This window comes from Sminthopsis crassicaudata, chromosome 1 (assembly GCF_048593235.1).
Source record: "Sminthopsis crassicaudata isolate SCR6 chromosome 1, ASM4859323v1, whole genome shotgun sequence".
In the NCBI taxonomy this organism is placed as follows: domain Eukaryota; kingdom Metazoa; phylum Chordata; class Mammalia; order Dasyuromorphia; family Dasyuridae; genus Sminthopsis; species Sminthopsis crassicaudata.
This window is the reverse complement of record NC_133617.1, coordinates 525490988-525514329: the sequence shown is the minus strand read 5'-3', so window position 1 is coordinate 525514329 and position 23342 is coordinate 525490988. Positions and strand designations below refer to the sequence as shown.

The following is a 23342-nucleotide window of genomic DNA, read 5'->3' as shown; positions in this document are numbered from 1 at the left end:
ACTAAAAATAATTTTTAACATTTTTTTTTTAATTTTGCATTCCAAATTCTCTCACTTTCTCCTTTTCCTCCCTGTAATAGTAAGGAATCTGATATGTTATTCATGTGCAATCATGTAAAACATTTCCATATGATCCACACTTAACACCATATACCAAGATAAGATCAAAATGGATCCATGATTTAGGCATAAAGAATGAAATAATAAATAGATTAGAGAAACAGAGACTAGTCTACCTTTCAGACCTGTGGAGGAGGAAGGAATTTATGACCAGAGGAGAACTAGAGATCATTATTGATCACAAAATAGAAGATTTTGATTACATCAAACTAAAAAGTTTCTGTACAAACAATACTAATGCAAACAAGATTAGAAGGGAAGTAACAAATTGGGAAAATATTTTTAAAGTTAAAGGTTCTGACAAAGGTCTCATTTCCAAAATATATAGAGAACTGACCCTAATTTATAAGAAATCAAACCATTCTCCAGTTGATAAATGGTCAAAGAGAAAAAAAAAAAAAAAAACAAAACAAAACATGAGCACACAATAGCAAAAAAAGCGAAAATACTATATTGAAATCCACATTCAGTCCCCACAATTCTCTTTCTGGATGCAGATGGGTCTGACCATCACAACTCTATTGGAATTGGCCTGAATCACCACAATGTTGAAAAGAGCTACCTCTATCAGAATTATCATACCATATGCTCTTGGGCTGAACAATGTTCTCCTAGTTCTTCTCATTTTACCTTGTATCAGTTCATAAAAGTCTTTCAAGTTTTTTCTGAAATCATTCTACTTGTCATTTCTTATAGCACAATAATATTTCATTACAATAATAAAAGAACTTGTTCAGCCATTTCCCAAATGATGGGCATCCCCCTCAATTTACAATTCTTAGCCACCACAAAAAGAAACTCTTATAAATGCTTTGATATAAATAGGTCCTTCTGCATTCCTCTCTCACTTTTTTCTTAATCTCTTTGGGATTCAGATCAAGCAATGGTATTCCTGGATCAAAGAGAACACACAGTTTTATAGCCCTTTGGGCATAGTTCCATATTGCTCTTTAGAATGGTTGGACCATTTCACAACTCCTCCAACAATGCATTAGTGTCCCAGTTTTCCCACATCCCTTCCAACATTTATCATTTTCCTTTTTTGTCATATTAGGAAGTTATTTTAATTTGTATTTCTCTAATTAATTGTACTTTTTTAAAAATGCAAATGCTACTATCAGAGTACTATCTTATAGGCAACTAGTAAAAATAGTGAATAGATTGGGTGGGTTTGAAGTTAGGAAGACTTATGTCCAAATCCTTCTTAAGATCCTCACTATGTTACTATGTTAATATTATGTTATATATTAAGCAATATGTTATAGTTGTTCAGTTGTGTCCAACTCTCTGTGATAGCATAGCACACTACAATCCTCCACTCTCTCTTGAATTTCGAAGTTCATGTTAATTATTTGCATGATAATATCTATCCATCTCATTCTCTGCCAATCCCTTTTCTTTTTACTGTCAATCTTTCCCAATATCAGGGTCTTTTTCAATGAGTCCTGTCTTTTCATTATAGTGGCCAAAGTATTTAAGTTTCAGCTCTAGTATTTGACCTTCCACTGAGAAGCCTAAATTAATTTATTTATATATTGACTGATTTAATCTCTTTGCTGTCCAAGGAACTCTCAAAGTTCTTCTCTAATAACACCATTCAAAAACATTGATTCTGCAGTGCTCAGTTTTCCTTATAATCTAATTCTTACAGCTATTAAGAAGGGAAAAACATAATTCTGACTATTTGGACCTTTGTTAGCAAGGTGATATTCCTGTTTTTTAGTATGCTGTCTAGATTTCCATAGCTTTCCTTCTAAGGAGCAAGTGTCTTTAATTTTATGGCTGCAGTCACCATCTGCAATGACCTTTGAACTCAAGCAAAAAAAAAAAAATGAACACTGCTTCCATTTTTTTCTCTACTTGCCAGAAGCAATGAGACCAATTGCCAAGATCTTATCTTTTTATGTTAAGCTTAGAATCAGTTTTTCCACTCTTTTCTTTTACCTTCATTAAGAGACTTCTTAATTCTTTACTTTCTGCCATCAGGGTGGTATTATCTGCATATATGAAATTATTGATATTGCTCTTGGCAACTTTAATTGCAGCTTTTGATTCATTTAACCTGATATTGCACATAATATATCCTGCATATAAATGAAATAAATATATTTATAGTCTTGTTGTACTCCTTTTTCATGTTCAATTCAATTGTTGCTTTTTGGTCTGCATAAAGGCTCCTTAGGTGACAAATAAAATCATCTGATACTCCCATTTCGTCAAAGATTTGCTATTATGATTCACACACTCCAAGACTTTAGTGCAGGCAATGAAGCAGACAAAGATATTTTCTGGAACTCTTTTCTTTATCCATAATTCAGTGAACATTGGCAATTTGGTTTCTAGTTCCTCTGCCTCTTTAAAAAATCACTTAGCTCTTTTGGTAATTCTCAGTTCATATAATGTTGAAAGCTAGCTTGCAGAATTTTTTTTTTTTTTTTTTTTTTTTTTTTTGGAGGCTGGGGTTAAGTGACTTGCCCAGGGTCACACAGCTAGGAAGTGTTAAGTGTCTGAGACCAGATTTGAACTCGGGTCCTCCTGAATTCAGGGCTGGTGCTCTATCCACTGCGCCACCTAGTTGCCCCCCCTAGCTTGCAGAATTTTAAGTATAACCTCGCTGACATATGAATTCATTTATAAATCACTTGTTTAGCACTTGTAATCATTTCTAGAACTGACTAGCTGAGACTAGTTCCTTGGTTATTTCAAATTATTTACAGATTGACAAAGGCTAGTAGTCTTTATTTTTGGGGCAATATGAAACAAGACACATTGGCTATGAAATCTCAGAATTCCCTTTACATGAATATCTAGTTATCTGAAGGAAGAAACTATCTCATTTTTGTCTTTCTCTTTCCAGGATCTTGCGTGGTGTCTAATGCAATTTTTTGATAGGGTAGGGTCTAAATTAGTGGTTTCTTCAGGAAATCTGTAGGGAATACCATAAATAGATTTTCTCTTCATTGATACATATTGACAATATTCTGTAATTTATAGTCTTACAGGTTTATTTAGGCATACTGATGGGTTACACTGCTAGTATGTATGAGAGGAAATACTTTGAACCCTTACTGGTTCTGAGACTGGATCTCTATCCCCTATGCCATATTGACTTTTATATAAGTTTTGCACATAATAAGTGCCTTAAAAATTATTGGTGAATTCTGGAGAGCAATCTGGAACTATGCCCAAAAAGTTATCAAAATGTGCATACCCTTTGATTCAGCATTGCTTCTATTGGGCTTATATCCCAAACAGATACTAAAGAAGGGAAAGGGACCTGTATGTGCCAAAATGTTTGTGGCAGCCCTTTTTGTAGTGGCTAAAAACTGGAAGATGAATGGCTGCCCATCAATTGGAGAATGGTTGGGTAAATTATGGTATATGAATGTTATGGAATATTATTGTTCTGTAAGAAATAACCAGCAGGAGGAATACAGAGAAGCTTGGAGAGACTTACATCAACTGATGCTGAGTGAAATGAGCAGAACTAGGGGATCATTATACACTTCAACAATGATACTGTATGAGGATGGCTTCTGATGGAAGTGGATATCTTCAACATAGAGAAAAGCTATTCCAATTCCAGTTGATCAATGATGGACAGAATCAGCTACACCCAGAGAAGGAACAATGGGAATTGAGTGTAAACTGTTTGCACTATTGTCTTTCTACCCAGGTTACTTTTATCTTCGGAATCCAATTCGTACTGTGCAACAAGAAACTCGGTTTTACACACATATATTGTATCTAGGATATACTGTAACATATTTAACATGCATGGGATTGCCTGTTATCTAGGGGAGGGAGTAGAGGGAAGGAGGGGAAAATTTGGAAAAGAAGTGAATACAAGGGATAATGTTGTAAAAAATTTACCCATGCATATGTACTGTCAAAAAATTATAATTATAATTACATATACATATATATAATTAATTAAAAAATTATTAGTGAATTGAAATGAAATTGGGTGGCAAAGGTGCCATAAAATCATATTACCAAAGTCGAAAGCATTTCTGATTACTATTTCTTAGAGCCCTAGACTATCTGCCTCTAATAAGAGGAACAGCCCTGTGTGATTTTTTTTCCTTCTGTCATGGTCATATTTCTGATTCTCATTGCTCAGAAAAGCATGACTTCCACTGAGGACATATACATCTTATTCCTATATAGAAGTATCCTTGTAAGTACTAGTTAATAACTATGTATTACAAACAGACATTTTGATTAAATTCAGGAAGAAAAAAACAAAACCAAAAAAACTTTGATGGACTTTTTTTTTTTTTCAGATTTCATGTTGTCTAGAATGTTAACTTATCTCAGTGTTTAGACTTTAGGTTTAACGTATACCGTAATACTATAAACTCATCATTCAAAACATCAAATAAAGACAATTTTGGCTGTACCAGCCTGTTTGAGCCAAAATTCCCCAGTAAAGGACTGTGCATATAAATGTGAAATATAAACACTTTAAAAAAAAAACTGAAGATGGCACTAAAGAGTCAGTTATATGATACTGAAAGGAGACCATCCTCTTATTTCAAATGTAAGCATCTGATTAAAAAAAAATACATACATACATACATATATATATATATGTAATATATCAACAAAGCCATCCAAGGAAGCCCTGAATTTATAAGCAGGTAGTGTTGAACGTCCATTTGTATATCAATAGCTTGTGTAATTAATGCATTTTATCACCTGAAAACAAATTTAAGTTGCTGATCAAGTCCATAAATCAGCCCACAAAAACCTCTTTCTGAGATCATAGATCTAGCTGGAGTTTAAGTTCAACAATCATTGTTGAACGTTCAAATCTTTGAGTAGAGCCTTATGCCCAAATTATATAACCTCTCTGAGTGCTCAGTTTCCTGGTGTAAAATGAGAGGATTTGATTCTACAACCTCTAAAAGCCCTTCTACTTCTAAATAGATGAACCTGTTAAGTAGGTATCAGTTATTTGGGACAAACTAAATAGCTTCAATACCTCATACAGTGTATTCCAAAAATTGGAATGCATTTTTAAGATACTAAAGTTTAAGCCTAAACTTTAGTAGTTTAAAACTATATTAAGATTTTTGGGATAGGTCATCTTGCATTCTATTGAAAGAGTAATTATAAAAGCCTGTCTGTTACCCACAAATGAGAAAATATAATCAATATACAAAATAAAAAAAGTATTTGTGTGCGTACTCATAATTGAAGGGATACTTAAGAATTCTAGGAACAGGATGAAGAACATTCCAATCAAAAACGTGTGTGTATGTGTGTGTGTGTGTGTGTATCTGTGTGTAAAGGCATGACAATAAAAGAGAGAATCTCAAGTATAAGAAACCCAAATAATCTATTTTAGCTAGAATACAGTCACTTCCCTGTTGGAGTTCTACCACATTCCTACTACTTCTGGACAAACTCAAACCCCTCTGTTTGGCCTTTAAAGTTTTTCACCTTCAAGTTCCAAATGAATTTCCAAGTATATTATTACTCTTGAAACAAAATATATTCTAGCCAAACTGCCTTCTTTACTTGCTATTTCTTTTTTCTTGTAACAAATATATTTTTGATTATTGCAAAACAAATTTTCACATTTGGCCATGTTCAAAATTGTGTGTTTTATTCTATTTATTTAATCCTTCACCTTTCTGTCAGGGGGTAAGTAGCATTCTTTATAATTGGTCCTCTGAAATCATGGTTGGTCATTGTAGTGATCAGAGTTCTTTGATACCTTTTTGGAGGAAATCCTTTCAATTTTATTTTCCCAAAATACTTGGCAAACATTATATTGTGAATCTACTACTCATAAATTCAAAGATGTAGTCAGTTATCCCAAGGTTCTATTTAAGTAACTAGTTTCTCTCAAGGTCCAGAATTGGTTTCTCTGATTTTTCAAGGATGAGATTACCATTAAGGTAAATCAAGAGCTTAGTAGTAGTTTTTTTTTTCTTTTTGGGGGCAAAGAGGTGGGAGATCAGAAAGAAATGCTATCATCCAATAATTAAAATAACCTGTTTTCAGTTTTAAGCTGTTCATAAAACCCACACTTATTTTCTCTTTGCATGTGCTCTAAAATATATGCTGATAAAATATGCATCATCTTCCTTCTCATTGATGTAGATATCTCAATACCTTCTACTATTCTTCCCCCTCCAACTCGTGTTTTTTCTAACACAAACATTCCTTCTCATCATGCAATACTATTCTGTTTCATCATTCCCAACCCACTCCCCATTTTATCTATCCTATTATTTTAGAATATTACTTGCTATTTCATATGATGTTTCATCTCCCACCTCTATTTCTTTTACAAATAACACTATCCCATACTTTTGTGGAAAACCTCACCTTGTTTATTTAAGTGTCTTAGAATTCTTTACTTTTCTAGGCTGAACTCAAAAGCCAACTTCTATATAAGGTCACTCTTAATTTTCTCAGGTGTTAGGACTTCCCCTCCGCCAGATTATTTTGTATTTATTTTCCTATATAGGTATTGTATTTTCCCCTAATTCCCATCAGAATGTAAACTCCAAGAGCACAAGAGCTGTTTAATTTTTTCCCTATGTGTTCTCAAAGTCTAACATATCAATTTACTTCAATGAATCAATCAATCAATAGACAGTTATGGTCTGCCATATGCTAGGCACTGTGCTAAGCATTTAACTACTAAACCAATTTTCTTCCAAAACAATAGTTATGGCCAGTCTTACATTCACCAGCAAGAGTAATTACCCGTCTTTCTCTCTAAATACCAGCTAAATACCACCTTTCCATACCAGACTGGCAATGCAATTACTCACAACAAACTTCATTTGCTGTCCTTGCTTCTGTAGCTCAGTTGGATTTCTCTAGTTAGAAGGCTAGTGGAATAGATTTCTCAGCAAATAAAAATGGAGTTTAAGTGTTATACCTTTTGAGGGTTAATTAAGTTTCGTGTAAGAGATCTCAAATTACCTGGTTTTCTGGGATTTGTAGTTCAGAGGGTCAAGGGTTCCCTTTTAGCTGAGACTTTGGACCAGTGTAAAATTTCATCTGGGGTCAAAATGGAAGTTTTGAAAAAGGGACATGCAGTTTGTGATAGGAGTACACACAACACAACTCCTAGATAGTCAATTTGCCTTTATTGACAGCATAAGAGAGTACAATCTCTTGTACATGGAACAAAAAACTCAGACTGAGACTGCCAGGGGCCATCATGGTTTTATGAACTAAGGACTTCTTTGAGAAATTTTCACTCTTCCCAAAAATGCCTCTTTATTAGCATGTTTTTTTTTTGTTTTTTTTTTTTTTGCTCTTTATTTAAGCTGTTTCTTTATCCTGATTTTTTTGGCCCTATAAAAATCCATAACTGATTATAAGTGCTCCTATGACAAGTCTGTATAATTATTTCATGCCTTGGAAGTGGAGGTAGAGCTTGGGAAATACACAAACTAAAAAAAATTGGTCTTGTCTTACTGACAAGATTTCAATCCTAATCTAAAGGGTCAAGAGTTATATATGATGTTAAAATTGATAACCTATATTTTAAAACTTCCCAAAATAATAAAGTGGTCTGCATGGACTAAGGGAGCATCTTATTGATTTTTTTTCAGTCATGTCTGACCAACACCCTATTCAAGATTTTCTTGGCAATTAGGATGGAGTAGCTTGCCATTTCCTTCTCCTGCTTACTTTACAGATGAGGAAATGAAGGCAGAAAGTTAAGTGACTTGCCACAAGCCACAAAGCTAGCAAGTATCAGAGACCAGATTTAAATTCAGGAAGATAAGCCTTCCTGACTCCAGATTTGGCAATCTATCCATTTTATTAGTGGGCTAAAAAATAAGTTCTTTGTTGTAGTCAAGTGGGGATATACAAACATTGGGAGCCTCCAGCCAATCAATCAACAAGCATTTATTAAACATATATTATGTGCCAGCCACTGGACAAATACAAAGTACAAATACAAAGCAAAAAAAAATTCTTATTTGCAAGGAGCTTACCTATGTAAGGAGCATAAATGCATGAGATAAGTCCAGATAAAGAGATACACAGCATAAATGTAAAGTTTATAAATACAAACATACCCAAAGAATTGATGTAATTTGGGAGGAAGGACACTAGCAAGTTGGAGGCATCAGGAAAAACTCCATGTAGAAAGTGGAATGTGAATAATATTTGGGGGAGGGACAAATTAATGGGAATTAAATGACTTATCAAATGTCAAGGTCATGAAGCTAATAAATTTTAAGTGTCTGGGGTTGAATTTGACTCCAGATCCAGTGCTCTGTCCACTGTGCTGCCTGGCTGGGAATAATATCTTAAAGGAAGAGATAGATTGTAGAAGGTGAGTGAGGAGAAAGTACATTTTAGGGATGGAGCTAATGAAAAAGCACAGAGGTGGAAGATAGCATGTCCCTTGTGAGGAACAAAGAGGTCAGTTTGGCAGTAGAGGGAGTAATGTACTACGAGGCCAGAAAGATAGGCTGGAATAAGAGTGTATGAGATTAAAAATGAAACTAAGTTTATAATTGATATTGAAGGCAAAAGGAAGCCACTGGAGCTGACTGAGTAAGGGAGTAACAGTGGAATCTTCGGTTAAGGAAAATAACTGGTAACATTGTGTAAAATGAAACTGGAATGGGGAGAGACTTGAGGAGGAGAGACTAATTCTGTGGGAATGGAGGGAAAAGGTCAGATGTGGGATTTTGTGAAATGGCAAAATCTAGCATTTGACTGCATATGGAGGGTGAGTAAGAGAGAGCAAACCACGATAACAAATGTGGGAGAATGCTCTCCTTTCTAAAGAAACAAGGAAGTTTAGAAGAGGAGTTACCTTTGGGATTAAAGATAATATGCTGTTTTGTACATGATGAATCTGAGATTTCCTCAGTATATCCATTTTTAAATATCTTATAAGCAACTGGTGAAGTGGGACTGAAATTTAGGGGAGAGACTAGGGCTCATAGATGGACATAGGAAGCATTGTCACAGAGATGATAATTAAACTCATGAAAGCTGATGAAGTGTGAAGAAAAAGGCCTAAATTTTAGGAAGAACTCACAATTAAAATGACCCAGCAAACATAAGATTAAGAAAGCAAATAGATAAGAAGAGGATGAGTGGAGAGTAGAGTCACAAAAAAAAAAAAACCAATACGGGATTAGCCAGGAGGAGAGAGTGGTCAACAATAGATAGGTTAAGAAGGATAAAAACTGAGATGTGGGGATTAGAGACCATTTAGATAATGGAAAGAGTTTCTGAACTCAGAGATCCAAAGCAATAAGAAAGGTTGAGGAATAAAAGGAGAGGAAGTGAAAACAATGGTTGCAAATAGTTTTTCAAGTAGTTCTGTTGAGAAGAGGAAAGATATTGGACAATCCTTTGAGGAGATGGTAAAGCATAGTAAAAGTTTGTTGTTAATTGTTTTCTTTTTAGGGATGGGGCAACTTGGGCATGTTTGAAAGAAGTAGAGTAGGAACCAATCAATAGGGAGAGAGGTTTGAGATTAGCAAATTCTCACCATTAAAGGCCTTGCTGCCATTGTCAAATGAGTATCTGAAGTTGATATGGTTTTATCAATGGAAATGATAATAAGGAATGCACATTACCTTCTGCATTGTTGCTGTACCCTAAGTACCACTGGGCCTGGTCCATATGATTGCCAATTGAAACCTCCTATTATATATGCTGCTTTTCTTTATTTAGAATATGAATGTCTCAAGCAAAGTGATTGTTTTGCTTTTTTTTAATAGGCCACCAACTTGACCTGTAGAATTAAGAGATCAGAGTAGGATAACTAATGCTAAAGATCAATTGTAAGATGTACATGGATTTAAAGACTAGAATATAGTTATGCTGAGGTAAACAACATTGAATAATAAGGTCAAAAGTGAAAAGCAAAGTTGGAGCCAAGGATGCCCTTGTCAAAATGAAACAGGGAGATAAGCAGAGCCAAAATACAATGGGCAAAGGCAAGTTTTTTGCTGACTAATTCCATGTGTGCCATCTCATTTTTTTTTAATTTTCAAATTTTTTATTTTTACAAATACATATATAGTTTTCAAAATTTATTTTTGTAAAATTTTGTGTTCCAAATTCTTCTGACTCTCTCCTTTACTTCCCCTCTTCCCAAGACAGCAAATAATCTGAAGTAGGTTAAATATGTGAAATTCCTTTATGTTGTACAAAAAATAAATCAAACGACCAAAAGGGGAAAAATAAAACACGAGAAAGAAAACAAAAACTAAAAAAGGTGAAATACCATGCTCCAATCTATATTCAGTATTCATTGTTCTCTCTCTGGATATGGAATGCCATCTTTTTTTTTATTATAATTTTTATTTACAAGATATGTGCATGGGTAATTTTTCAGTGTTGACAATTGTAAAACCTTTTGTTCCAACTTTTCCCTTCCTTCCTCCCCACCTCTTCCCCCAAATGGCAGGTTGACCAATATATGTTAAATATGTTAAAGTATAAGTTAAATACAATATATATATATGTATATGTATATGCATGTCCATATAGTTATTTTGCTGTACAAAAAGAATCGGACTTTGAAATAGTGCACAATTAACCTTTGAAGGAAATCCAAAATGCAAGCAGACAAAAATAGAGGGATTAGGAATTCTATGTAGTGGTTCATAGTCATCTATCTCCCAGAATTCTTTCAATGGGCGAAACTGGTTCAATTCATTACTGTTCTGTTGGAACTGATGTGGTTCATCTCATTGTTGGAGAGGGCCACATCCATCAGAATTGATCATCATATAGTATTGTTGTTGAAGTATATAATGATCATGGAGTGCCATCTTATTTTGATAGGCTATTTTCCAATCACTACCCAACCCCAACCTTTCAACATCTTAAAAGACCAATAGCTGCCATATCAAGAACTAGAAAACTACAATAACAGAGAAGTTGTATAGCTTCTGCTGTCCAGTCCTTAACTATGTTCTAAATAAAAGGTCTGGAAAAATTAGGTTCCATTTAATGAATTAAAATAATTTTTTATAAAAAAAAATCTAACAAAATATTCTCAGCCAGTAGTTCAGAATCTTACAAATACATATTAGACTGTGTTGAAGTCCAATTCCATTATTACATTATTAAACAGCTATATCTCCCTGAGCAAATCTCTTAAGTTTTTCTAAAGTTTCTATATGATAATTTGTTCTTCTTGTTCTATCATTTAAATCAGGTCTAAGGCCATTTCCTTCTCCAGCTCATTTTAAAATATGAGAAAGCTGAGGCAAACAGGGTTAAGTGACTTGGCCAGGGCCACACAATTAGTTAAGTATCTAAGGCCAAACTTGGAGTTTTCCTGACTCCAGGCCCTGAACTCTGTCCACTACACCACTTAGCTGCCACTATCCTGCCCTTAAGGAGCTTAATTTTAATGGAGTAATATAATTTATTTTTTAAAAATGATTCAATCAATCCTGAAGGACATGGTTCTTTTCAACAATGAAATGATTCAGGCCCGTTCCAATAGTCTTTTGATGGAGAGAGCTATCTGCACTCAGAGAGGAATGTTTTCATTTTTTATTGCTGTTTGCAGAATACAAAATGTATTCTTTCTCATTTTTTCCTTTTTTGACTTTTCTTGTGCAGAATAATTGTGGAAATATGTATAGAAGAATTGCACATGTTTAACATATATTGGATTATTTGCCATCTAGAGAAGGGGATGGGGGGAAAATTTGAAACATAAGATTTTACAAGGGTGAATGTTGAATATTATCTATGTATATGTTTTGAAAACAAAAAGTTTTAATAATAATGAAGTGATCTGAAAAGCAAGAAATGGGAAGAAACATGGTAATAAAATCTGAAGAGTCTGAAACTTGGAGATACAGAAGGAGGTTCCAGGCTTTGAGGGAGTAACTAAGACTTTCTGGGTCTCTGCTTTTTCATCTGTAAAATGGCATGAGTCTAGATGGTCCCTGAGATTCCTTCTAACTCTAACTCTATGATTGTAATTCACTATTTAGGATATTTAAGCACTTATTTGAAGCCCTAGTAACAATAGAAAAAGATTGTAAACTGAGAATGATAGAACAAGAAAAAAAGGAGAGATAATACCCAAGATTACTAAGAAAGTAGTTAAAATATACCTATCTGCCCTTGAACTCAAGTCATCTGATTCTGTAGAAGTACCCCCCCAGGATCCCTGATGAACTAGTAGGTGTATCTGAGTCACTATTAGTGAAATTTTAAAGATCACGTAAAACAAGAGAGGTATTATAAAGATTAGAGAAGGAGGCAAATATTGTCTCCTTTTTTTGGACAAAAAGGTGATCAGAGTCTGCAAACCATTTGATAAGTAAGCTTGACTTCAATTTAGGAGGAAATTGTAAAACAGATTATGAAAGAGATAGATGGTGACCACTTAGAAAGGGAAGTGTTTGTTACAAAGGACCAGTATGGCTTCATCTAGAACAGGTCATGACAGACTAACCTCATTTCCTTCTTTGATAGGACTTTTAAATAAGTGCAGTGTGAAATGCTGTGGATAAAGTTTATTTAGATTTTTAAAAAGCTTTTGATAACATATCTCACACTATTTTTGTATAAATGGTGGACAAATAGATTAGACAAGAATACAATTAGATGGTTTGATGGCTGCAATCAATGAATAGTTGTTAATGGTTAAACATCCGAGTGATAGAAGGTCTGTAGTGTAGTACCTCAGGGATTTATACCAGGCTCTTGTGTTGTTTAACATTTTTATCAGTAACTTGGATTGAGTCATCAATATCATTTTATCAATATTGGATAGCATGCTAATCAAATCTGCATATGTCATCAAATTAGGAGGGCTAGCTAACCCAATGAATTATTGAATCAAGATCCAAAAGTTGAGGCTAGAGCACTGAGGAAGGAAAGAAACAAGCATTTATTAAGTTTTATACTACATGTCAGACACTGTATTAAGCACTTTGCAGACATCCTTTTATTTGATCCTCACAACAACTGTGGAGGAGGTAAATTATATTATTTTTCCCATTTTATAGTTGAAGAAACTAAATCGGACAGAGGTTAAGAGGTTTGCTTAGGGTTTCACAGCTAATAATTAACTGAGTTGAAATACAAGAGAGATAACTAGAGCTTTACACTTAAATAATATTAAAATTTACTCTAATAGTATAAAATGGGGGAGGCCATGATTAGATAGCAGTTATGAAGGTGCTCTGAGAATTTTAGCAGACTTCAAACTCAATCTAAGTTAGCAATATGATGGGCTAGCCAAGAAAACTAAAAGTCTTGGGCTTTCAGTATGAAAGGCTGCATACTACATATTTTAGGAACAAGGAAATGGTCTCTTTGTACTTAGCCTTAGACAGATCTCATCAGGGGTATGATGTTCAGTACTGGGCACCGTTTATGAAGGATACTGATGATCTAGAGAAATATCCAGAAGAGAACAATTTAGGATGGAGAAGACTTGAGGTCATCTCATACAAAGATCAACAGAGAGAAATAGGCAATGCTTAACCTAAGAAGAAAAGTCTCAGAGATAAGAAACAGGAGAAATATCTATCATCATTCCTCCAGTTCTTTTCTTAAAAACTAGTCAATCAACAAATACCTATTAAGCACCCACTTTTTGTTGTTGTTTGTCCTTCATTCTCAACGAGGACCATGACTTTAGGAAGTTGAAGCCATGAGATGCAAGTGAATTGCATTTAAGTGCTCACTTTCCTCTCCAGAGACATCTGGGTCCGGTGGCCAGAGAGAGAAAAGGCTAAAAAAACATGAAACCTGCCCTCAAGAAGTTCCCATTCTAATGGGGGAAAAATATACAAACAACTATGAACATACACAGGAGGTAATCACAGAGAGAAAGCATTAGCCATAGAGGACTGGGAAAATGATAGTCCAGAAAAGGCCTCCTTTGGAAGGCAGGAATTTGACTTGGGTCACCTTGAGGTAACAAAGGCCTGTATTCAGGGTCATTAGTGGGTGAGTGATAAGAAGGCATATGAGAGATTCTGAAAAGAACAAGACTTGGCAACCAATTGGATTTGGTGGGGTGAGAAAGTAAGAAGCTGAGGATGGTAACAATGTTGTGAGCCTGGGTAACTGGGGGGGAGGGAGGATGGGGGTAATCTTGCTAGAAATAGGGAGGTTAGTTAATTTTGTCCGCCTGCATTTTGGATTTCCTTCACAGGCTAATTGTATACTATTTCAAAGTCCAATTCTTTTTGTACAGCAAAACAACTGTTTGAGTATGTATACATATATTATATTTAACTTATATTCTAACATATTTAACATGTATTGGTCAACCTGCCATGGAGGGGGGAAGGAGGGGAAAAATGAGAACAAAAGGTTTGGCAATTGTCAATGTTGTAAAATTACCCATGCATAGATCTGGTAAATAAAAACTATTAAAAAAAAAAAAAAAAAGAAAGAAATAGGGACATTAGGAAGGGGTAGGTGGATGGGAAGACTAAGAGTTCACCTTTGCTGAGTTGAGGTTGCTGTAGGAAATAGTTTAAGATGTCCAATGGGAAATTATGGGAGACGAGTTCAGAAGAGAGGTTAGGTCTGGATAAACAGATCTAATATTTGCATAGAGATAATTGAATTCTCTGGGAGCTGGTAAGACAGTATAGGGGAATAAGAGAAGAGGGCCCAGGACAGAAACTTGGGGTACACTTTCTTTTTTTTAAATTAAAATTTTTCTTTAATAGTACTATTTTTTCAAATATATGCAGATAGTTTCAAATTCATCTTTGCAAAACCTTTTATTCCAAATTTTTCTTCCTCTTCTCTCCCTCTCCCCAAGATAGCAAGCAATCTGATATAGTCAAACATGTGCCAATATTCTAAACATATTTCAATATTTGTCATGCTAAATAAGAAAAATCAGAAAAAAACAAGTAAACAAACAACAACAAAGGTGGAAATCCTATATTTTGATCTTTATTTGATCTCCTTAATTCTCAATATGAATGTGAAGGGTACTTTCTATCCGGGTACACTTTCAATGAGTAGGCATGCCTTAGAAAAAGATCCAGCAAAAGCAACTGGACATGCAGAAGAATCAGGAGACAGTTGTTACTTTGCCTCTATGGGTCTCAATTTTCCTCTTTCTATATCTATAAAATGAGGTTGGATTAGATGATCTCTGATGTCTGCTCTAAATTTATCATCCTCTAGAAATCAAATGCGGGGTATTTTGACTGTAGGTCCACTGCTTACTGAGGAAAAAAGTGAGCAAGTTTATGACACTGTTTAGGGTAAAGACACAGGGAATATAAACATCTAATTTGGGAAGAGGAGCAGGGAGGAAAGAGAGAAGACATTTGGCCTCAATTTCCCCTTCTGTCAAACTAAGCATCTGGACTGGATAACCAAGAAGGTCCCTTATGGCTCTAAAGTTATGAAAAGTAGGGCTACACATGCAGAAGCCTTTCTGTACTTTTTTAAAAAAAGAATTTATTTTACTTATTTTTTTGCAAGGCAAATGGGGTTAAGTGACTTGTCTAGGATCACAGCTAGGAAGTGTTAAGTGTCTGAGGATGGATTTGAATTCAGGTCCTCCTGACTCCAGGGATAGTCTCCAGTCACTGCACCATCCAGCTGCTCCTGTACCTATTTTCTGAAGCAGGGCTTCAGGGCAAAGATGTCAAGAGTGTCCCAGAAACTTTTTCTTCAGCTTTTACCTGGAAGATATAGAGGAGTCAACTGAGGTACATGTACATAGATCCTAAGAATGGCAAGGATATGTGTGTGTGTGTGTGTGTGTGTGTGTGTGTATTATATTTTTTTTTTCTGTTGCTGCGAAGAGAAGTGAAGGGAAAAGAAGGGTGAGTGGGGAGGGGAGGGAAGGGAATAAAGTGTTCACAACTTATAGCATTAGAGAAAGGAAGGGAAAGAAAAGGGAAAGGAAGGGAGAGGAAAAGAGAGGCAACAGGGAAAGGGATGAGGGAGGGAGAGAAACAAGGGGGACAGAAGAGAGGCCAGTGGGAAAGGAAAGATCGAGAGAGGGAGGAGAGGGAGAGAGAGAGAAGAGAGAGAAAAAAGAAGGAAAAAAGAGAGAAGGGGAGAGACCGATACGACAAGAAGAGATGAAAGAATGAGGAAGAAGCCGAGGAAAAGAGAGCGAGACAAACGGACTGACTTAACAGGAACAAATCAATGAATGACTTGCCCCAAGGCCAAGGTCTGAATCTGGGGGCCGGGAGAGAAGGGAAGCCGGGGCATCTCCGCGAAAAAGGGCGCAGGAAGTTACAGCTCGGGGCACCGCAGGGATCCCCTGGAGCGTCCGGCGCTCCCTAACTACCGCCCCTCACCCGCAGTCCCACTCCTCCGGGGCGCGGATGCCGAGGGGCGGGCGCTCGCTCCGTCGTGATCGCGCTCCTCCTCCGTCCACTTTGGTCCGTGAACTTAGTTTGTGCTCTGTGCCCGGAAGCCTGTCCCCGCGGGGCGCCAGCTCTGCGCTTCTTAGCCGCGCCGTCCGTGCCCCTCGGACCCGGACCGGGATCGGACCCCGACCGGGGCCGCACAGTCCGGGCCCCCCCCGAGCTCGGAGGCGGGTGGGCGATGCCCATCCCCCTAGCTCGGCCGGCCGCCCCGCCGTGCGGGCAGCGCTCTCCAGGCCGGCCCTCGGGGGCAGCAGAGCAGCGGCGCCTCAAACCTCTAGGGTCCGCAGACTATCGACAGAGGTCCCTTCTTCCTCCTCCTCTTCCTCAGCTCCTCCTCCCCCAGCCGCTTCCTCCTCCTCTTCGTCTTCCTCCTCTCCCCCTCTTTTTCCTCCTCCTCTCCCCCTCTTTTTCCTCCTCCTCCTCCTCTTCTTCTGCTCCTCCTCCTCTTCCTCCTCCTTCTCCTCCTCCTCCTCCTCCTCCTCCGCTGCTCCTCCTGGGCTGGGGCTGCTCCCAGGCTCGCGCTCCTGCTCCTCCTCCTGCTGGGAGCCGCTGCCGCTTCCTCCTCCCTCGCCTCCTCCTCCCGCTCGGGCTCCCCGCCTCCTCCTCCTCCGCCACCGCCTCCTCCTCCTTCTCCGCCGCCGCCCGGCCGGGCCCAGGCCGCTCCCGAGCACAGCCGCTCCCGCCCAGCCCGGAGTTCCCGGCGGCTCGCCATGAGCGGAAGCGCAGCCGCCGCCGCTCCTGCCCCGGCCGCCGCCGCCGCCGCTCCCTTCCCGCCGCCGCCGCCCGGGGCCCAGCCTCCCTGAGCACGGCCGGCGCCACCGCCACCGCCACCCGAGGCAGCCGCATCGCCCCGAGGCCGGAGGAGGGGGCGCCGGGGGCCACGCCGCCTTCGGCCCTACCGGCCCCGGGCACCAGAGGGCGGCCCCCGGCGGCGCCGGCAGCAGAACCTCCGGAGCAGGTAGGGGGGCTGGGGAAATGAGGCGGGGCCGGTGCCGGGGAGCCGGCGGGGGGGGCGGGGCGGGACAAGACCCCCACTCCTCTACCCCGGCTTGCTGGGGCAAGTGGGGTGGGAGGGAAGTAGGAGAGACCCGAGGGCTCACTTGCCCAGATGTTCAGTTAGACTGACACTTTGCCCCCCGGGGCTGGAGAGGGGGAGGGGGTAGGAAAGGGCAGATGTTGGGGCATCTGGGCTAGGGAAGGGAAAAAAGAAGCTGAGTATGGGAAAAGGAAACTGGAGCGGGCGGGACCGGGGGGGGGGATGTAAAAAAGGGGAAAAGAGGAATGAGAAGTGTAGGAAATGAAGAGGAGAAGGAGTTTCAATGTTTCCAGAGCTTTTAGAAAGAGTTTTAGGGTGAGGGAATAGGGCCGTGGATGACTCTGAAACTTTTCGGCCGGGGGCTCAGGCAGTGCCTTAGAGCGGTAGGGAACCCCCCTCCCCCCGCGTGCCTCACCTGCTTCGAGCTTTACTGCCCTTCACACCCCCTGCTTCGTTAAGCCTCCCCTTCCCCGTACTTTCCACCCCCCCACCCAAGCAAGAATCTTAAACCTTAATTAATGCAAGACCTTCTTCGCTTTTGAAGAGCCCGCAGTGTTTAAAAAAAAAAAAAAAAACATCAAATGACTTTATCCCTAAGTGAAAGTGAACACGTGCTTTCCAGTTTATTCCCTTTAGAAACCCAGCGGTCTACCACTATAGACCACACCTTGGGAACCGCTGGATTACGGGGCGGTCCTGGGGAAGAACGAAGGGGGTCTGAAGACCAAGTAGTCAGCCCTGCCAGGCAAGAATGTAGGAAGTTCGGTGCATTGGGCGCTGGTGAGTTAGCAAGCAGGGAGAGGTACTGGGAGCGGTGACCCGGGGGGCGAAGTGGAATTTCTTTTGGATTTTGGAGTGGTTGTTTTTGTTTTTATTTGAGGATGCAGCTTGAAGGGAAGAGACTGAAAGAATCCTTTTTTTTAAGTGGAAGTGAAGGGGAAAAGTGATTTGAAAAAAAAGTAGGGAAGAAAGGAAAAGAAGAGTTGACTTTTAGAGGGGGAGAATAAAACAGGAGAGGGTGTCTGCAGAAGGGATTGAAAGTTAAGTGAGCACCAGATTTTTATCGTCTTGGAGGTGTGTTTATCATGTGTACAATGCATTGGAGATTTAGTACTTATTTACCACATTGCTATTCCATGGAGTTTCCTTTGATTTTCTTTGATTAACTGTAATCAGTACTTTAAAAAAAAAAAGTTCTCTTTCCTGTCATACATGGTTTAGTCTTTGTCAGTGCTGAAGATGAAAGAATAATTAGTAAATTCTCTAATTAGGACCCTGCTGTGGAAGATTTATCCCCATACAGTTCAGATTATGTTTGAATCTTGAATTTTATGTAGGCAGTCAAAATTTAGGAGCCTAAGCTAATTATTTTTCATATTGGAATAGCCTGGTTCATAAATTTGCTAATTGTCCTTTAGCTAGACTCTTTTGTCTTTAATCCTAACTACGAAGAGTGTAGTATTAACAAATGGCAATTAACATTCGGTAATGGCGTCCATGAAATAATTTATCTATAGTGTGTAGTCCTGAAATTTCATTAGAAAAGGGACTACTCTTGATGTTCATTTTGGAGATGAAACTTCTTACAAGTCACATCTTTAGAAATATTTATCCTGTAGTAGATACTGATCAAATACTCGTGGTACGGCTCACTTTTGAATATGACATGTATTTTTGAGACTTTAAGAGATGGGCTAGGTCAGTCATTTCATTTTGGACTTATAACCTGTTTTTCAGAATACAGGCCAACAGTTAGTAATTACACAAGCTTTTATTATAAGTGCCTACTGTGTGTCAGGCATTGGGGATACAAAAAAACAAAAAACAAAAAACAAAAAACAGCTTGCTAGAGTTATTTTGTTCTGGAAAAATTCTCCTTTATGAGAGGTTTACATTCTATCAAACCATTCCGTTGATTTTTTTTTTTTTAAATCATTGTGTACAATTAAGCTTAGGTTATGTTTAAAAGCTGAAAATTTATTATAGTTTTATATGTATGTCTATGTATGCCTACATATACACACCTGTATATATAAATAACTACTTAGAGAGCTGTGACATATAATAAAAAGAAAATCTATAAAAATACAAATATATCTGGGGGAAAGGAAAAAGAAGTAATTTTTTTCATAATTTTAAACTTCAGTGTCGAGGAGAAAGCATTTTTTAAAAAATCTCATAATTTTCTCTTTAGTGAGTCGGCTGCCATTGCTGTTATAATAGCCCTGAATCCCTCTCAGTTAGAATGGTGGTGTTCTAGATAATATTCTGGAAATATTTGCCCATTTTGTTAAAGATTATTATTTATATTTTCTTTTTGGAGTGGGGGGAGGAAGAATGGTAAGAGAATTTGGCCTCCCAGGACTTTTTAGAAACAATAGCTGTGTCTCTTGACAGCATTTGGCATGAGGAGTATGATTTTTCTGGCTCTGGGTGTAGTAGCATAGCTAAAGTTGTGTTTTCTTAGTTTTCTTTTATATTATCTTCTAAAGTATTTTAAAGGAAGGATTATTCTTAAGTGCTCTTACTGAATTTTTCTTTTCACCTTTCTATAAGGATGAACATAAAAATTAAACTATTTTAATAATGTGATATTAAAACTAGGAGAATAAATCATCTAAGTATCTTAAGGCAGATTTGGACACAATTACATGTAAGTGGTTATCATTGCTTTTAATAATCTGATTAGAAGAAGTAGGTAAATTATGCTGTAGGGACTGCTTAGGTTCTTGAAGACCTGACTGATCTAGTAATAAAAAGATCGAGTGATCATTTAAATGCTTACTACAGACTTTTCAGCTTTTGGAGGGATGTTTTCACTTCTTGATGTGGTCTGTGGTCTTCTGCATCAACTGATGACAAAGAAGGCATTAGGATAAAGGAAAGAGCACTGACCTGAGGGCCAGGAAAATTAAGTTATTTTCCCTAAGTTATAGCTATCTAGTAACAACTTTACCCTTATAAGCATCATTTTTTTTTCATCTGTAAAATTAATAAACTAGATGTCCAAGAATTCTTTTAGCTCTGAAATTTTGAAATTGTAGTCTTCACAAGACTGTGACCTTTCAATACAAGAAGAGGGCTGGTAATTGAAACTGAGGTGGTACTGTTGCTCCCTCTTAGCAACTTTAAACACTTATTTGGCCCTGAGAAAAACAGAACTCCCCCAGACATTCTCTATGGTTAGGCTGATTTCAGAAAGATAGCAAATTTTCTTGAATACAGACTGATAGATGTGTCTGGATTGGAGCTGGCCTAGAAGTAGTTGGAAGAGTGGAATTGAAAACTAGGTACAGTTAACTAAAAGTTAACTGTTAAGAACATTTTTGGGGGGACATTTTTGGATAATTAACATAAATAAGTTTTGAAATTTTATATTTAAACTTTAGGAACTTTATAATATTTTAAGGGAGTATTTTGAAGTGGGAGTATATTGAGCTGTTATTTTTGTTATATTGTAAACTTGATAGGATCATACCCAGAAGGTATTTATGAAGTTAAATGAATCATAGAATTTCAGAGTTAGAAATGATCTCAGAAGTTACCTACTTTAACTACTAACCGAAGCATGTATCATCCCTATGGCATTCTCTATAAGTGGTCATCTGGCCTCTGCTGGAGGAATTCTGTGATGAGGAATTCATTTCTTAATGAGGCACAACCCATTCCACTTATTTGTTTTAATTCACTAAGCTCTCATTGATACAGGGATTATATTAGAAAGGTCTTGACCTGAAATTTTCCTCTTTTATCTTTTACCAACTGGTTTTAGTTCCACCTATTTGGGCTGAGTGAAATATATTCAGTTCTTCCAAATGATATACAGTTTTTATTTTAACATATGATTATATTTTATCCCCTCCTTCCATTCCATCATGCTTTTCAGTTCTTAAAAGTAAGATTTTTTTGATGTCTGTCATCTGTTGATGTCATCATTGTTTCTTCCATGTTCTTGCACTTTGAAAACCATTCCAGATAAACAAATAGTATTTTTGAAAATCAAAAAAGAAAAAGAACGGGAAAAAAAATCAGCAAAACTAATTAGACTTTAAAAAAAGTTTGGAAATATATTTGGTGTGCAACACTTGTGTACCTCCTACTTCTGCAAATAGGTGGGGCCTCTTCCCTTCTTTTGAGCCATACTTGCTTCCTTATAATTTTGCAGTATTCACTGATGATTTGTGTGTGTGTGTGTGTGTTTCCATTTACAGTTTTGAAGTCATTGTGTATATTGTTTTCTTGGCTTTGCTTACTTCAATCTGCATTACTTCATGTAGATCTTTCATTGTTCTCTGTATTCATCACATATGTCATTTCTCAGTAATATTCCATTGCATTTATATGCCACAATTTGTTTAGCCCTTCTCCAATTAATGAACATCTAATAATTCTTTGCTATCACAAAAAAAATTCAACATATGTTCTTCAGGCAAATTATCTCTAGATTAAGACTTTCTCAATATGCTGATTACCTTTTACTAGAAACACTCAAGCTTACCAATATTCTTTCTAATATGTCTAGACCAGATCAAATCTGGAATATTATATTCAGAGGGAGACAGAATACAGTTTTAGTAATCACTAATCTTCTATATCACCTATACTTTTATTGAAATTTAAGAGCAAATTAGCATTATTGCATTAACTCATTCCTCACCTGGAACTTTTAAGATTTATTTTTTGAACCTTAGTGTTAAGGATTTACTATTAAATGTCTTATTTATTTCTGGCTTGCTATCATGTTTTTTCATCTCATTTCTAACAAATCAGTTATCCTTCTAGTTCTTCTGTCATCTCTAGATTGGACAAGTATGTCCTTTATATCATCTTTGACATTAGCTGTGTGAACTTGAACCTCTTGGCTATAAAATGGGGTCACTAAAACCTGTTATGTAGTACATGCTTTTCAGGGATGGAATAATGTTTGTAAAAGCACTTTGCAAAAGTGCTATATAAAGCACTATATAAATGTCAGTTATTATTACCATCATTTTAATTTTTCCAAATTATTGATAAAAGATTGTTCCTCAGGGTACTGAATTTTCTGATTCTTGGTATTTACATCGGTATTTTACCTTCCTTAGAATTCTGTCCTGCTTTATTTCTGACTTTCCTGTTTTCTTCAATTCCCAGCTAAAATTCAATGTATACATAAGAAGCTGTTGCTGATATCCCTTAGTGCTAGTAAATTCTCCCTCACCATTGTCTGTATCTTGTTTGTACATAGTTGTTTGCATGTTGTCTCCTCCACCAGACCAACTTCCTCAAGAATAGGGATGACCTTTCTTTTTGGTTGCCTTTATTCATGCCTCCAGGACTTAGCTCAGTGTCTGGCACATAGCAGGTGCTTAATAAATGCTTTTAACTTGACTTGTAAGCCTTATCCTTTTCTCGTTATTCATTCTTCCTGTTTGAGCTGTACACAGACAGTTGATTCAGGAATAATTTCCACATCTTCCTGTTTTTGTTTTTGTTTTTTTTTTTTTTTAATTTAAATCATTGCTTTTTATTTGCAAATGAAAAACTTTAAAATTTTTTAAAATAAATTAATTTGTTCAAAGCACACAAGACAGTAAATTGTAGAGCTGAATTTGAACCCAAGTATTCTGACTCCAAACCCATTGCTATAAAATCACATCTTCCTGTTAATTAAAATGTCATATTAGTTAGAACTGCACCAAGACTTTTGGGACACCCTGTATTTCATTCCTTATGGGATTATTTGATATTCACAGTTCTTGCAGCAGTATTTTAAAATGTCAGTTAAGGAGGGCATCTTTTTAATAATGTTATGTACTTTTTTTTTTTGTCTTGGAGACATATTAGGTTCATGA

General features: G+C 37.3%; 1 protein-coding gene across 1 annotated transcript in view; it reads left to right on the top strand.

Annotated features, from left to right (window-relative positions):
* The first annotated feature begins 17167 nt into the window (after positions 1-17167).
* RNF38 (ring finger protein 38) overlaps positions 17168-23342 on the top strand; it is a 194563-nt gene continuing 188388 nt past the window's right edge. The window contains 2 exon segments of the mRNA XM_074281754.1: positions 17168-17263; positions 17265-17430. Coding sequence (XP_074137855.1) covers positions 17183-17263; positions 17265-17430 — 247 coding nt within the window. The 5' untranslated portion in view covers positions 17168-17182.